At 40.6% G+C, this 14,605-nt stretch overlaps 1 protein-coding gene across 8 annotated transcripts in view; it reads right to left on the bottom strand.

The window, feature by feature from the left end:
• Positions 1-14,605, bottom strand: part of USP37 (ubiquitin specific peptidase 37) — a 105,970-nt gene that overhangs the window by 6,284 nt on the left and 85,081 nt on the right. For all 8 annotated transcript variants that reach the window (XM_032278220.1, XM_032278223.1, XM_032278219.1 and 5 more), the window contains 4 exons: positions 10,855-11,021; positions 6,329-6,389; positions 3,005-3,120; positions 526-595 (listed from right to left, as the gene is read on the bottom strand). In XM_032278220.1, the coding sequence (XP_032134111.1) occupies positions 526-595; positions 3,005-3,120; positions 6,329-6,389; positions 10,855-11,021 (414 nt within the window). The remainder of the gene's footprint in view (positions 1-525; positions 596-3,004; positions 3,121-6,328; positions 6,390-10,854; positions 11,022-14,605) is intronic.

The raw sequence follows: 14,605 nt of genomic DNA, 5'->3' as shown, positions 1-14,605 counted from the left end.
GTGCTCAGAGGAATTTAGGTCACTTAAGAATAGAGAAATCAAAACAGTTACAACTATTAACACAATTCACATTGAGTGTGATCAAAGTAGATTTCAAAGATTTTCTTGAAAAACTTGTACTTCAGGGGCTGGGTGCAGTGGCTCACATCTATTACCCCAGCACTTTGGGAGGCTGAGGTGGGTGGATCTCTTGATCGCAGAAGTTCAAGACCAGTCTGGCCAACATGGTAAAATCCTATCTCTACTAAAAATGCAATAATTAGCTGGGTGTGGTGGTGCATGCCTGTAATCTCTGCTACTTGGGAGGCTGAGAAAGGAGAATCACTCGGACCCAGGAGGTGAAGGCTGCAGTGAGCCAAGATTGTGCCACTGCACTCCAGCCTGGGTGACAGAGCAAGACTGGGTCTCAAAAAGAAAGAAAGAAAGAAAAAAATATCCTTATGAAGCTAGGCAAAGAGCAATGTAATAAAGAGCAAATGTTGACTACTTCATTTATAAAATGCTGAAATCATGATGGGTATTCACCTGAAGAAGAAGTGCTACCAATGTGACTGACAACACTGATGAGCCGGTAGGAATGAGGCAGATTCCCTGTCTGGAAAACAGAAGTGGGTATAACTTTTAAGTCTTTGTTTGAATAAAAGCAAAACACTGAATATAAATTTATTATCAAAGCTGACATGGCTATGCCTTGGTGTGTGGCATAGTAAGAATCAATTAAAAAATCAGTTCACACCCTTTGACTCAAGAATTCCACCCCCAACTAAGAAATTATTCTAAGGAAATAAGTCAAAAGAAGAGTATATGTGTCAAATTATTTACTGTGGCATTATCTAGTGAAAAGTTGGAAGTAACAATCTACCCAATAATAGCTGACTGTTTGGCATATCAATTCAATATAATAATGTTCAGTTATATGAAAAAATTACACAGATTAGCAACATGTTAACTTGCTTTCCAAACCCATATGAATGCACATAGTAACTATAGCTCTATCAAAAACAGTTATGTTAAGTAAGATCTTGTTAGGCATTGGACAATACAATGAAAATATTAAAAGACCTGCTATGTTGCTGTAGGGATCAGAGAGAACTTTTACATTTTAAATATTATGAAAATGCGATCAAAACATAGTTGGTAAAATAAAAAAAAAACTGAAAAGTGATATTCATGCACTGCAGACAGCACTATAAGGTAAAATTTGGGGAAGGAATATGGCTATACGAAAACCAGAAACTTAAAATGTTCATAAACTTCAATTTAGGAATTTACTTCTGGAAAATCTAAAAAAAGAAACTCTAAACTATGGGAAATGCGGGCCGGGTATGGTGGCTCACGCCTGTAATCCCAGCACTTTGGGAGGCCAAGGCAGGTGGATCACTTGAGGTCAGGAGTTCAAGACCAGCCTGAACGACATGGTGAAATCCTGTCTCAAAAAAAAAAAAAAAAAAAAAAAAATCAACTATGGAAAACGCATGAATCAAGAGCACACGCCACTGTACTCCAGCTTGGGAGACAGACAGATCTTGACTAAAAAAAAAAAAAAGAAAGAAAAAGAGAACTCTGTGTTTGGCCAGGCACAGTGCCTCATGCCTATAATCCCAACACTTTGGGAGGCAGAGATGGGCAGATCCCTTGAGGCCAGGAATTTGAGACCCGCCTGGCCAAAATGGTGAAATCCCATCTCTACTAAAAATAAAAATAAAAAAAACAGCTGGGCATGGTGGCTTGTGCCTGCAATCCCAGCTACTCGGGTGGCTGAGGCATGAGAATCGCTTGAGCCCAGGAGGTGGAGGTTGCAGTAAGCTGACAGAGCAAGACTCTGTCTCAAAAAAAATAAAAATAAAATATAGAAAATGCTACAAGCATACAGTTTCCCAACACATTATTATAGTGAAAAATTAGAAACAACTTAGACAAATATTCAATGTTAGCTAAAAATTAATAGAATATTCATTTGAGACAATATAGCACAGCCATTAAAAATAAGAAGCTTATAAATAACTACTCTTTAAAAAACAGGATAACCTTGGTGTGGCAGTGTGTGCCTCCAGTCTGACATATGGAAGGCTAAGGCAGGAGAATCCCTTGAGCCCAGGATTTTGAAGCCAGCCTGGGCAACACAGAGAGACTCTCGCTAGAACAAAAAAAACAAATGGGATAAAAACTATACTTCTGACTTTTTAAAAAGCATATGGGGAGGAGAGGATAACAAAGATATAAGTCAAAGTGCTGACGGTAATGTGTTTGGATAGTAGGATCCTGGATAATCAAAATTTGCAGGGGAAAAGCAATTATTTAAGAGGCAAAAAAAAAAAAAGAGTTCAATGTGTCCTAATTAAAATCACCAATTTGACAGTTTTCAGTGAGCAACAACAAACTGTTTTTGGTATTTATGAAGATGATACACCTATTTGATGGAACTAAAGGTAATTTTACTTATTTTTTCTCGAGACAGAGTTTCACTCTTGTTGCCCAGGCTGGAGTACAATGGTGTGATCTCAGCTCACTGGAACCTCCACCTCCCGGGTTGAGGTGATTCTTCTGTCTCAGCCTCCCGAGTAGCTGGGATTACAGGGGTGCGCCACCACACCTGGCTCATTTTTGCATTTTTAGTAGAGATGGGGTTTCACCATGCTGGTCAGGCTGGTCTCGAATGCCTGACTTCAGATTATCTATCTGCCCCAGCCTCCCAAAGTGCTGAGATTACAGGCGTGAGCCACCACGCCCAGCTAACTAAAAGTAATTTAATACATACATGCCTTTACTGAGTTCTTATCAAACATGCATGTAAAGTGGTCAGGATGTATTCCTGTTTTTTCACTTTGTTTTGAATCTTGTATGTGAGAAATGAAGAGTAAATGACAAGAGAAAATGAGACTATCTGACGGCTGCTGAAAGGGAAGAAATGAACCTGCAATGGACATTGAAAGTGAGGCCTTTGAAATAAAGAGCAGGATTGACACTGAATCTGACCATCTGTACTCAGGGATGAAAAAATTACCTCAGCATTTCTTTTCAGTTCTTCAGCTTCAGCTTCTGTATACTCCATATCAAAAACATCCTCATTTCCAGAGTCCTCATCAGAACCCAATGCATCCACAAAGGAGTTGTTAAACTCTGAAGAATACAAAGACAAAATCTTATAAAATTTCTTGGAATAGGCTGGACATGGTGGCTCACACCTGTAATCCCAGCACTATGGGAGGCCGAGGCCATTGGATCACCTGAGGTCAGTTGTTCCAGACCAGCCTGACCAACATGGTGAAACCTTGTCTCTACTAAAAATATGAAAACTAGCTAGGCGTGGTAGTGCATGCCTGTAATCCCAGCTGCTCAGGAGGTTGATGCAGGAGAATCATGTGAACCTGGGAGGCAGAGGTTGCAGTGAGGGGAGATGGCACCACTGTGTTCCAGAATGAGACTTCATGTCAAAAAAAAAGAAAAAAAAAAAAAAGAAAAATTAGCCGGGCATGGTGGCTAATGAATGTAATCCCAGCTACTCGGGAGGTTGAGGCAGGAGAATTGCTTGAACCCTGGAGGTGGAGGTTGCAGTGAGCCGAGATTGCACCATTACACTCCAGCCTGGGAAACAAGAGCGAAACTCCATAAAAAAAAAAAAAAAAAAAAAAAAAAGTTCTTGGAATAGACATAAGAGATACAATTAGGAAGATAAAACAGCTTGAAGTACACATTTTATCATTCTAAGAAAACATAAAACATAGTATGAGGGTCCAACATGCTCAGCCCACTCTGGGGAACATGGGAGACATGGGTAGCTATAAAAGAAATGCTCTTTTTCTTTTAAATATATTTATATGATAAAGTAATCTAATCCTCATAAGAAAGGCATAAAAGTAGAAAAGAATATAATTTTACATATGAACCAATTTTACTAAGTTCTATATATAAGCTATATATGTTAGATTTCAAGTACTTGGTGTCATTAGCAGACATAAATTATCCTCACAGAAAAAGGATTATTAAAAAGTCAGTATATATTTTTTCTTTGTATTAAATCATTTCTTGGCCGGGCAAAGTGGCTCATGCCTGAAATCCCAAAACTTTGGGATCTGAGGCCAGCAGATCACGACCATACTGGCCAACAAGGTGGAACCCCATCTCTACTGAAAATACAAAACTTAGCTGGGCGTGGTGGCATATGCCTGTACTCCCAGCTACCTGGGAGGCTGAGGCAGCAGAATCACTTGAACCCCAGAGGCAGAGGTTGCAGTGAGCCAAGGTTGCCCCACTGCACTCCAGCCTGGCAGCAGTGGAAGATTCCAACCAAAGAAAAAAATCATTTCTTGAAATGTAGCAAAAAAGTAAAGGAAATTCAACCTTTAACTCTTAAATTTCACCTAAGATATATTAAACAAATAAATCCAAGATCTATATTTTCCTTTTTTACATTTTTAAATTTAAAAAATTTTTAAGTCTGGCTCTGTCGCCCAGGCTGGAGTACAGTAGCACAATCTTGGCTCACTGCAACCTCCTCCTCCTAGGTTCGAGCAATTCTCCTGCCTCAGCCTCCCGGGTAGCTGGGATTACGGGCGCCCACCACCACGCCCGGCTAATTTTTGTATTTTTAGTAGAGATGGGGTTTTACCATGTTGGTTAGGCTGGTCTCGAACTCCTGACCTTGTGATCCGCCTGCCTCAGCCTCCCAAGTGCTGGGATTACAGGTGTGAGCCACCACGCCCGGCCAAGATCTATATTTTCTTTAACAATATGTGTCTATTGGAAGCATTCATCTTTACCAATGGTGTTAAGAATCCCAGAAGATAAATAAAATGGTGTTCAATAAAGAATCCCATTTGTATATATATGGTTATTTGCTTTAAAATATAATTAGCTCCACTAAAATCACAGTATAGTGTGATTTACAATCACATAAATATTTAAGAATGAGGCCAGGTGCGGTGGCTCATGCCTGTAATCCCAGCACTTTGGGAGGCCGAGGCGGGTGGGTCACCTGAGGTCAAGAATTTGAGACCAGCCCAGCCAACATGGTAAAATCCTGCCTCTACTAAAAATATAAAATTAGCTGGGTGTGGTGGCACATGTCTGTAATCCCAGCTACTCGGGAGGCTGAGGCAGGAGAATCGCTTGAACCTGGGAGGCGGAGGTTGCAGTGGGCCAAGACTGTGCCACTGCACACCAGCCTGGACAACTAGAGTGAAATTCTGTCTCAAAAAAAAAAAAAAAAAAAAAATTAACTGGGCATGGTGGTGCACACCTGTAGTCCCAGCTACTTGGGAGGCTGGGGTAGGAGAATTGCCTGAACCCAGGAGGTAGAGGTTACAGTGAGCAGAGATCATGCCTCTGCACTCCAGCCCCTGGGCAACAGAGCAAGATCCTGTCTCCAAAAAGAAGACATGGAAGAACCAGGAATCAGGTACCTCTGAAACTGGAGGATAAGGAGGAGATAAAATGAAGATGAGGTAAAAGCTATTTGAGAAACAGATTCCTACATCTACTTCTTCCAACTTTACATCTTACGGACTTCTAATATCCAATCCACATATTAGTTCTGCCAAATGCCATGACATGTGAACCTTATGCTACTGAATACACTCACTCATGACTGCCCACTGACTTCCCCAGAATAAGCTCTTAAAAATTCATGGGGAAACTAAAACCACATTATGTTCTTCTAAGAGTCTTAACAGTGGCAAAATTATAACTTTTTCATTAAACAGATGATAGATAATTCTTGCTGTTTAGTTTTTCAAAATTAAAAAAAATATATTGTTAGAGATATGGGTATAGATGACAAAAATCATTTTGAAAAAAGCAAGCTGAAGATGAATATAAATGTTAGAATAGTGGTTTCTCCTGGGAGGAAGACAAAAAGGAGGGATATACAGGTAATTTCTAAAACTCTATTTCTTTACCTGGGAGGTATTCAAATTTGTTATTAAAAAACACATTTTAGCCTATAATCCTGGCACTTTGGGAAGCTAAGGTGAGTGAATCACTTGAGGTCAGGAGTTCGAGACCAGCCTGGCCAACATGGTGAAACCCCGTCTCTACTAAAAATGCAAAAATTAGCTGGGTGTGATGGCATAACTGATAGTCCAAGCTACTTCTGAGGTCGACATGAGAACTGCTTGAACCCGAGAGGTGGAGGTTGCAGTGAGCCAAGATTGCACCACTGCACTCCAGCCTGGACGACAGAGTAAGATGCTATCCCCACAATAAAAACTAACACACACACACACACACACACACACACACACACACACTCTCACTCTCTCTTTTTATGTTCTTCTATGTGTGATACATTTTACCATTTAAAAAAAAGTAATTAACATGATCTTCACACCTTGAAGACTTAATTCAGTAGCTCTTTTGAGGTCATCATCTTCCTTCTGTTCCCAAGCCTCCTAAAGAGACAAGAACAAAAACTAAGGTATTTAAAGAAGTACTGATTAAACTTATTTAGAGGATAAAATCAGTTTCTTTGGAAGCATTTGCTAATAATGCTTTCTATAATCTTATACATCTTTGGAATATTACCTTTTGAGGAATGTGGGGAAGTTCTTTACTTTTTTCAACATTGTCCTCTTAAAACACAACCTTAGAAGTTAGCTGGGTGTGGTGGCTCACACCTGTAATCCCAGTACTTTGGGAGGCCGAGGAAGGCAGATCAACCTGAGGGCAGAAGTTCGAGACCAGCCTGGACAACATGGTGAAATCACATCTCTACTAAAAATACAAAAATTAGCCAGGCGTGGCAGTGGGTGCCTGTAAGCCCAGCTACTCAGGAGGCTGAGGCAGGAGAATCACTTGAACCCAGGATGTGGATGGAGGTTGCAGTGAGCCAAGATCACACCATTGAACTCCAGCCTGGGTAACAAGAGCGAAACTCTGTCTCAAATAAACAAAAAGTCCAAAGTGTCTGGCACACAGTAGGTACTTAGCAAATTTATGTCTGATTTATAGCATTTTCCAATTTCCATAGTATATAAAAATAAATACTCTCACCATGGCCGATTTTAAGTTATGACATGATAGTGAATGCAAAGTTGGGAAGGGCATATATTGGCTCTCCTGAGTTGATTTTGAGAGCCAGCTCTAACATATCACTCACCTTAAGTCTGTAACAGATGGCAAGATGAACTTTTCCACAAGATATTATTCATAGGTTTCTATTTTTATTCTTGCGGAAGAAATCAAGACACATAGTAGATGCTTGGTAAATACTAAATGAATGCCACTGCCTGTTAATTTTCTGATATATTTGGGGTTCTCTTAGAAAAAAATAGTACCGTCAATATCTCCTGAAATGTTTCAAACTAGATGACTATCTTTATTTTATTTTCATTTTCATTTATGTTGAGATGAGATCTTGCTTTGTTGCCCAGGCTGGTCTTGAACTCCTGGCCTCAAGTGATCCTCCCACCTTGGCCTCCCAAAGTGCTGGGATTATAGTGTGGGCCACCTCACCCAGCCTAGATGACTATTTTAATTATAAAAAGGAACATGGAAATGTTGAGTATAACAACAAATTTCCCTCATCATCTTCAGAGAAAAGATAATTTACAAATGACACATGAATAAGAAAAAATATAACATTTTCGTGTTAAAAGTTTTTTTTTTTTTTTTTTGAGATGGAGTCTCACCCTGTCATCCAGGCTGGAGTGCAAAGGTGCAATCTTGGCTCACTGCAATCACTACCTCCTGGGTTCAAGCAATTATTTTATACTTAAAAAATATTTATTTTATACTTTATTCAGAATAAGTCTACTCTGAAACCAAAAGTCAAGACTCTCTTTTAGTTATTAACAGAACGACGCAGGTATAACAAACTAAAGACACTTCCTCTTACGACCCTATCCTCACAACTGAGAAGTTTTAATTGAGTCAGCTGATAAGAAACAGTATACATGTCTTTCATCTATGAAAAAAGGAGGTGGTAAATTTTTTCTTTTTATGCACTAAAAAGAAATTTTTGCTAAGAAATCAGACCTTGGTCATTTATATTAAAAGTAAGTCTTGGCCAGGCACAGTGGCTCACGCTTATAATCCCAGCACTATGGGAGGCTGAGGCGGGTGGATCATCTGAGGTCAAGGAGTTCGAGACCAACCTGGCCAACATGGCAAAGCCCTCTCTCTACTAAAATGCAAAAATTAGATGGGTGTGGTTGTGTCAGTAATCCCAGCTACTCTGGAGGCTGAGGCAGGAGAATTGCTTGAAACCAGGAGGTGGAGGTTGCAGTGAGCCGAGATCTTGCCATTGCACTCCAGCCTGGGCAACAGAGCAAGACTACATTTCAAAAAAAAAAAATCAGTGGGAGAACCTTTTAAAAATCCAGGTTAAAAGAAGATAGATCTAGATGCCCAGACCACACTCCAGATCAATTATATCAGGGGCAGAACACTCCAGTGTTTTTTAAAGCTCTCCAGTTAATTTGAATGTGTAGTTAAGATTGAGAACCACTGGTCTAGAGAAATTAGGTATTTTTTTCTTTTGAGACAGAGTCTTGCTCAGTAGCTGAGGCTGGAGCGCAGTGGCGTGATCTCAGCTCACTACAACCTTCTCCTCCTGGGTTCAAGTGATTCTCATGCCTCAGCCTCCCCAGTAGCTGGGATTATAGGCATGCGCCACCACACCTGGCTAATTTTTGTATTTTTAGTAGAGACAGGGTTTCACCATGTTGGCTAGGCTGTTTTGAACTCCTGGCTTCAGGTGATCCACCTGCCTCAGCCTCCCAAAGTGCTGGGTTTACAGGTGTGAGCCACCATACCCAGCCTAGATTTCTTTTTTTATTCTTTTTTCTTTTTTGAGACAGTTTTGCTCTGTCTCCCAGATTACAGTGCAATGGCATGATCCTGGCTCACTGCAACCTCTGCCTCCTGGGCTCAAGCAGCCACCCAAGTAGCTGGGACTACAGGTGTGCACCATCGCGTCGGGCTAATTTTTGTATTTTTGGTAGAGATAAGGTTTTGTCATACTGCCCAGGTTGGTCTCAAACTCCTGGGCTCAAGCAATTTGTCCATCTTAGCCTCCCAAAGTGCTGGGATTATGGGCATGAACCCTATCTGGCCAAATTAGATTTCTTTCTTTTTTTTGAGACAGTCTTGCTCTGTTTCTCAGGCTGGAGTGTGGTGGCAAGATCTCGGCTCATTACAACCTCCGAATCCTGGGTTCAAGCGATTCTTTTGCTTCAGCCTCCCGAACAGCTGGGAATACAGGTGTGCACCACCACACCTGGTTAATTTGTGTATTTTTAGTAGAGATGGAGTGTCACCATGTTGGCAAGCCTAGTCTAGAACTCCTAGCCTTAAGGGATCCACCCGCCTTGGCCTTCCAAAGTGCTGAGATTACAGGTGTGAGCCATAGCACCCAGCTTAGATTTCTTAATCTGATTATCTGATGAACCCAAACCAGGCCTCAAACTAAACCCACCCATGCATTCTAGGGAGCCTTGGTAGATTTTTACTAAGATGACTTGGATTACACAGGATCAGATAACTATGAAAAGTCCGACCTGTAAGTCAGATCCTATTGCCTATAAATCTGATATTTCAGGTAACTGTAACAGTGCAAATCAAATGGCATAAAGTGAACACTGAAAAATAGGCTACTACATAAAGAAAAGAGAAGAAGCGGCTGGGCATGGTGGCTCACACCTGTAATCCAAGCACTTTGGAGGCCAAGGTGGGCGGATCACCTGAGGTCAGGAGTTTAAGACCAGCCTGACCAACATGGTGAAACCCCGTCTTTAAAAAAAAAAGAAAGAAAAGAGAAGAGGCTGGGTGTAAATAACTCATGCCTATAATCCCAGCACTTTGGAAGGTTGTGGTGGGAGAGCTACTTGAGCCTAGGAGCTTCAGACTAGCCTAGGTAACAGTGAAACCCTGTCTAAACTAAAAATTAAAAAATTAGCAGAGCATGGTCGGTGCTCCTGTGATCCCATGTACTTGGGCTATCTCAAATAAACAGAAAGGCAGATAAATGTTCTAATACCTAAATCTGAAAATTAGATTTTGGATAATATTTCTGATAATTCTATGTTCAAATAATTCATAAAAATTTATATTCTTAGAAAATGACCAAAACAAATATACCTTAAAATATTATGATAAAATCATGGTGGTATACTGGCTATTTCTATAGTTGATAAAATAATGTTGGACTGGGAAGTCAGGCATGGTGGCTCACATCTGCAGTCCCAGCAGTTTTGGAGGCCAAAGCAGGAGGACTGCTTCAGCCCAGAAGTTCAAAACCAGCCTGGGCAACATAACAAGATCCTGTCTCTAAAAAATTAAAATTAAAAAAGAAAAATAAAAAAGAAAATGGACTAGGAATAATCTATAATGTCCCATCCTGGTTTAGTAAGCAACGAATTATAGTTATGAAAAGTAATCAGCAATACATTGTATTTCATTTGTAGTTTCAAAAAAAGAAAAACTACCCATACACCTGTTTCAAACACAGGTTGCAGTGCGGTGGCATGATCTCGGCTCATTGCAATCTCTGCCTCCGGGGTTCAAGAGATTCTCCTGCCTCAGCCTTCCAAGTAGCTGGGACTACAGGTGTGTGCCATTATGCCTGGCTAATTTTTGTGTTTTAGTAGAGACAGGTTTTTGCCATGTTGGCTCGGCTGGTCTCCAACTCCTGGCCTCAAGTGATCTACCCACCTCAGCCTCCCAAAGCACTGAGATTACAGGCATGAGCCACCATGCCCAGCATCAAACAAGTTTTTTTTTTTTCAATGATTTACTGTATGTAAATCATCTGGAACAATGTCTGACACATAGTAAGCGCTCAATACATTAGTTATTATTATTCTATTTCTCAGGAAAGATAAGTACAGAGAAAGTAGCAATATAAATATCTCTTACTTGCTCTTGAAGGCTCTGAGCCAGAGCCTGCTGAAGCTCTTGCTCTTCCCTTTCACGTTCCATATCATACTGCTGAAGCCAATCAACCTCTCCCTGAGATCCTTCTGGAGTTTTGTTTTCTTTATTCTCATCACAGTCTTTAGTTATCTCTGTGAAACTGGCAGGATCTGAGGAAGCAGAACATAACAATTTGGAAAATCCTCTCTAATAAATGGAAAATTCTGAACTAGGGTGACACCTACTGTTCAAAAAGTATACCCTAATTTCATCTATAATTTGCTTAGGACATACAATTACATCTTACTACCTACATCTACGTCAGGGTTGATCAACCTCAGAGCTATTGACAGTTTGGGTGGGACAAGCTTTTGTGGGGTGAGGTGAGAAGAGTATGTCCTGTGCATTATAGAATGTTTAGTAGTGTTTCTGGCCTCTACCTACTAGATGTCAGTAGCATCCACCCTCTACAGTTGTGATAACCAAAAATGACAGACATTACCGTATGTCCCCTGGCTTCAAGGTAAAGCTGCTCTTGGTTGAGAACAAATAATCTACAGTAATGGTTCTAAAAGTTAACTGATCATCAGAAACATACTATGTAAAGATGGGGAAGAAAAAATAGCCACAGGTCACAGTGTCACTTGACCAAGGACACAAAATATTGTTTAGAGTAAATGAAGTAGGAATTAGGCCAAAATGATCAAACTACTATTGAGATTTTCCTTTTTTTTTTGTTTTTGAGACAGTATCTTGCTCTCTCGCCCAGGCTGAAATGCAGTGGCATGATCTTGGCTCACTGCAACCTCTGTCTCCCAGATTAAAGCAATTCTCGTGTCTCAGCCACCAAGTAGCTGGGATTATAGGCATGCACCATCATGCCCAGCTAATTTTTGTGTTTTAGTAGAGATGGAGTTTCACCATATTGGTGAGGCTGATCTCAAACTCCTGACCTCAGGAGTTCTGCCAGCCTTGGCGTACCATAGTGCTGAGATTACAGGTGTTAGCCACAACGTCTGGCCGATTTTCCCCATTACACTCTATGTTGAACAAGTGTTTTCACATTAATAATCAAACAAGCACTGTATATATTCCAAAAAGAGCTAAGTAAAAAGTAGTAAGTATTGTACAAGTGTATGGCAACATACAGTGAATTTTTAAAACATTCAAACATTCAGGGAGGTAAAAAAATTACTTTCAATTTTCTTTTTTTGTTTTTTTCTCAATTTCATTTCTCTCTCTTTTTTTTTTCTTTGAGACGGAGTCTCGCTCTGTTGCTCAGGCTGAAGTCCCGTGGCGTGATCTTGGCTCACTGTAACCTCTGCCTCCTTGGTTCAAGCAATTCTCCCACCCCAGCCTCCCAAGTATCTGGGACTACAGGTACCCACCACCATGCCCGGCTAATTTTTATATTTTCAGTAGAGACAGGGTTTCACCATATTGGTCAGACTGGTCTTGAACTCCTGACCTCAGGTGATCTGCCCACCTCAGCCTCCCAAAGTGCTGGGATTACAGGCATGAGCCTCCGTGCCTGGTCAAGTGAATATTTATTAAAAGAGGAAAGGAAACTCAATTTATTTGGTGCAAAAATCCAATGGTTCAAAACATTATATTACAGATAATTCCAATTAAACACATAAACAACAATTATCCTAGAGATGTCAATAATTTCTTCCTTTCCTCCATTATTGGAGGAACAGCCATGGCCTAGAAGGGGCAACTTGGAAGTCTACATGACCCTGCTTGTCCCTCCCATCTAAGCCTACTGAACTGGGAATGAATGATTTGACTCAACCAATCAGATTATCTGTTTTGGAAATTTGGAACTGAGATATACAAAGTTAGCTGATGATGAACATTTCAAGTGGAAGGAAGATTTGGGGGTTGATGTTGCTATTTTACTTTTATCATCAAAACATACTAAAAAAAGTGACATAATTTTTCTTAACCAATAATTTTGAGCACTCAAGAGAGAGCAGTACAGATTTCAGGAAGATATCATGGAGACTGAGAAAACAAACGGTTATTACAGAACTGACTAGTAGCATTTAGTGCCCATTTAAGAGTGTAGTCAGCCAGGCATGGTGGCTTACCTAACACCAGGAGTTCAAGACCAGCCCAGCCAACATGGTGAAACCCCATCTTTACTAAAAATACAAAAAATTAGCTGGGTGTGGTGGCGAGTGACTGCAATCCCAGCTACACGGGAGGCTGAGGCAGAAGAATTGCCTGAACCCAGGAGGCGGAGACTGCAGTGAGCCAAGGTTGTGCTACTACACTCCAGCCTGAGCAACAAGAGCAAGACTCCGTCTAAAAAAAAAAGAGTGTAGTCATGAGTCTGAGGAACATCCACTCAACACAGTTTTGTGATTTTCTTTAGCAGTGTGGGTGCAGGTATGGAAAAAGTAACTAGTTGAATTGGGAGTTTGGGTTTTGTCAGGCTATTGTGGCAGAAGAAAAGAGGAAGGAGATAAAAGGATAAGAAAATATAGCATGTAGTCTGAGTAAGAAAGGAAGTAATGATAAGAGAGAGGTGTTGAACAGCAAAAAATAAGAATCAATGAGTTGGCAGTCTTAATAAAAATCAAGTAATAAAGTCAGAATATGACACTAGGTGAGCTGGATGGAAAGAAGGATTAGGGAAAGACATCTGAAACAAAGATTTCAAAGGTGGTACAGTTATTGATGATGAAAAAGTCTAGGGAAGTGGTTTTCACACTTTAGTATGCATGAGAATCACTTAGAGGGCCTATTAAAACAGATTGCAAAGCCCCATATCCAAGGCTTCTCAGTCAGTAGACCTGAGGTGGTGCCAAGACTTGGCATTTCCAGCAAGTTCCCAGGTTATATTTGTTGATCTAAGTTCATACTTTGAGAAGCACTGGTCTAGGGTAATGACTTCTATAAGCGGGCAATCAAAATGGGGTAGAAGAAAAGATTTTTGGAATTAAGATCAGAAACTGAGAAAGCAGGCTGCTTAAAGAAAGGGATCATGACACTTCTTCAGACTGTCTTTTCTACTTCAGCTCTCACCCTAAGCAATCTCCTGTATTACTATAGCCTCACAGACTGATGAAATATCAATTGCTATCTTTAGTCTGAATTTCTTCCCTGAGCTTTAAACTTGTATACTAAAATGCCTATGTAAAATCTCCATTTGCCTGTCTAATTTTTATTCGTCCCTAATCCCACCGACTGTGTTTTCCTCTTATCAGCAAATGGTACCATCAACTATCCAATTGCTCAGGCCAAAAAAACATGTCTCCCTTGATTTTTTTCTTTTTCTCTTGGCACCTTTGTGTTGTTGGTTAGAAAGATCAGCTGGGGCAGGGCGCAGTGGCTCATACCTATAATTCCAGCATTTTGGGAGGCCAAGGTGGGTGATCACCTGAGGTTGGGAGTTTGGGACCAGCCTGGTCAACATGGTGAAACCCCGTCTCCACTAAAAATACAAAAAATTTAGCCAGGCATGGTGGTGGGCACCTGTAATCCCAGCTTGGGAGGCTGAGGCAGGAGAATCACTTGAACCTGGGAGGCAAAGGTTGCAATGAGCTAAGATTGAGCCACTGCACTCCAGCCTGGGTGACAGATAGAAGACTCAGTACCCCCCCAACCCTGCCACAAAAAAAAGATTGGCTGGGATGGCTAGATATCTTCTCTCTTCTGGTGATCTCAAGAGTCTTTCCTTCTCAATGTGGTCTCTCCAGCAGGGTAGCCAAGCTTCTTTTTTTTTTTTTTTTTTTTTTTTTTTTGG

Source organism: Sapajus apella, unplaced genomic scaffold (genome assembly GCF_009761245.1).
Source record: "Sapajus apella isolate SASKATOON/1434 unplaced genomic scaffold, GSC_monkey_1.0 scaffold10, whole genome shotgun sequence".
Taxonomy (NCBI): Eukaryota; Metazoa; Chordata; class Mammalia; order Primates; family Cebidae; genus Sapajus; species Sapajus apella.
The sequence above is the reverse complement of the archived record's forward strand: the minus strand, read 5'-3'. Positions and strand labels throughout refer to the sequence as shown.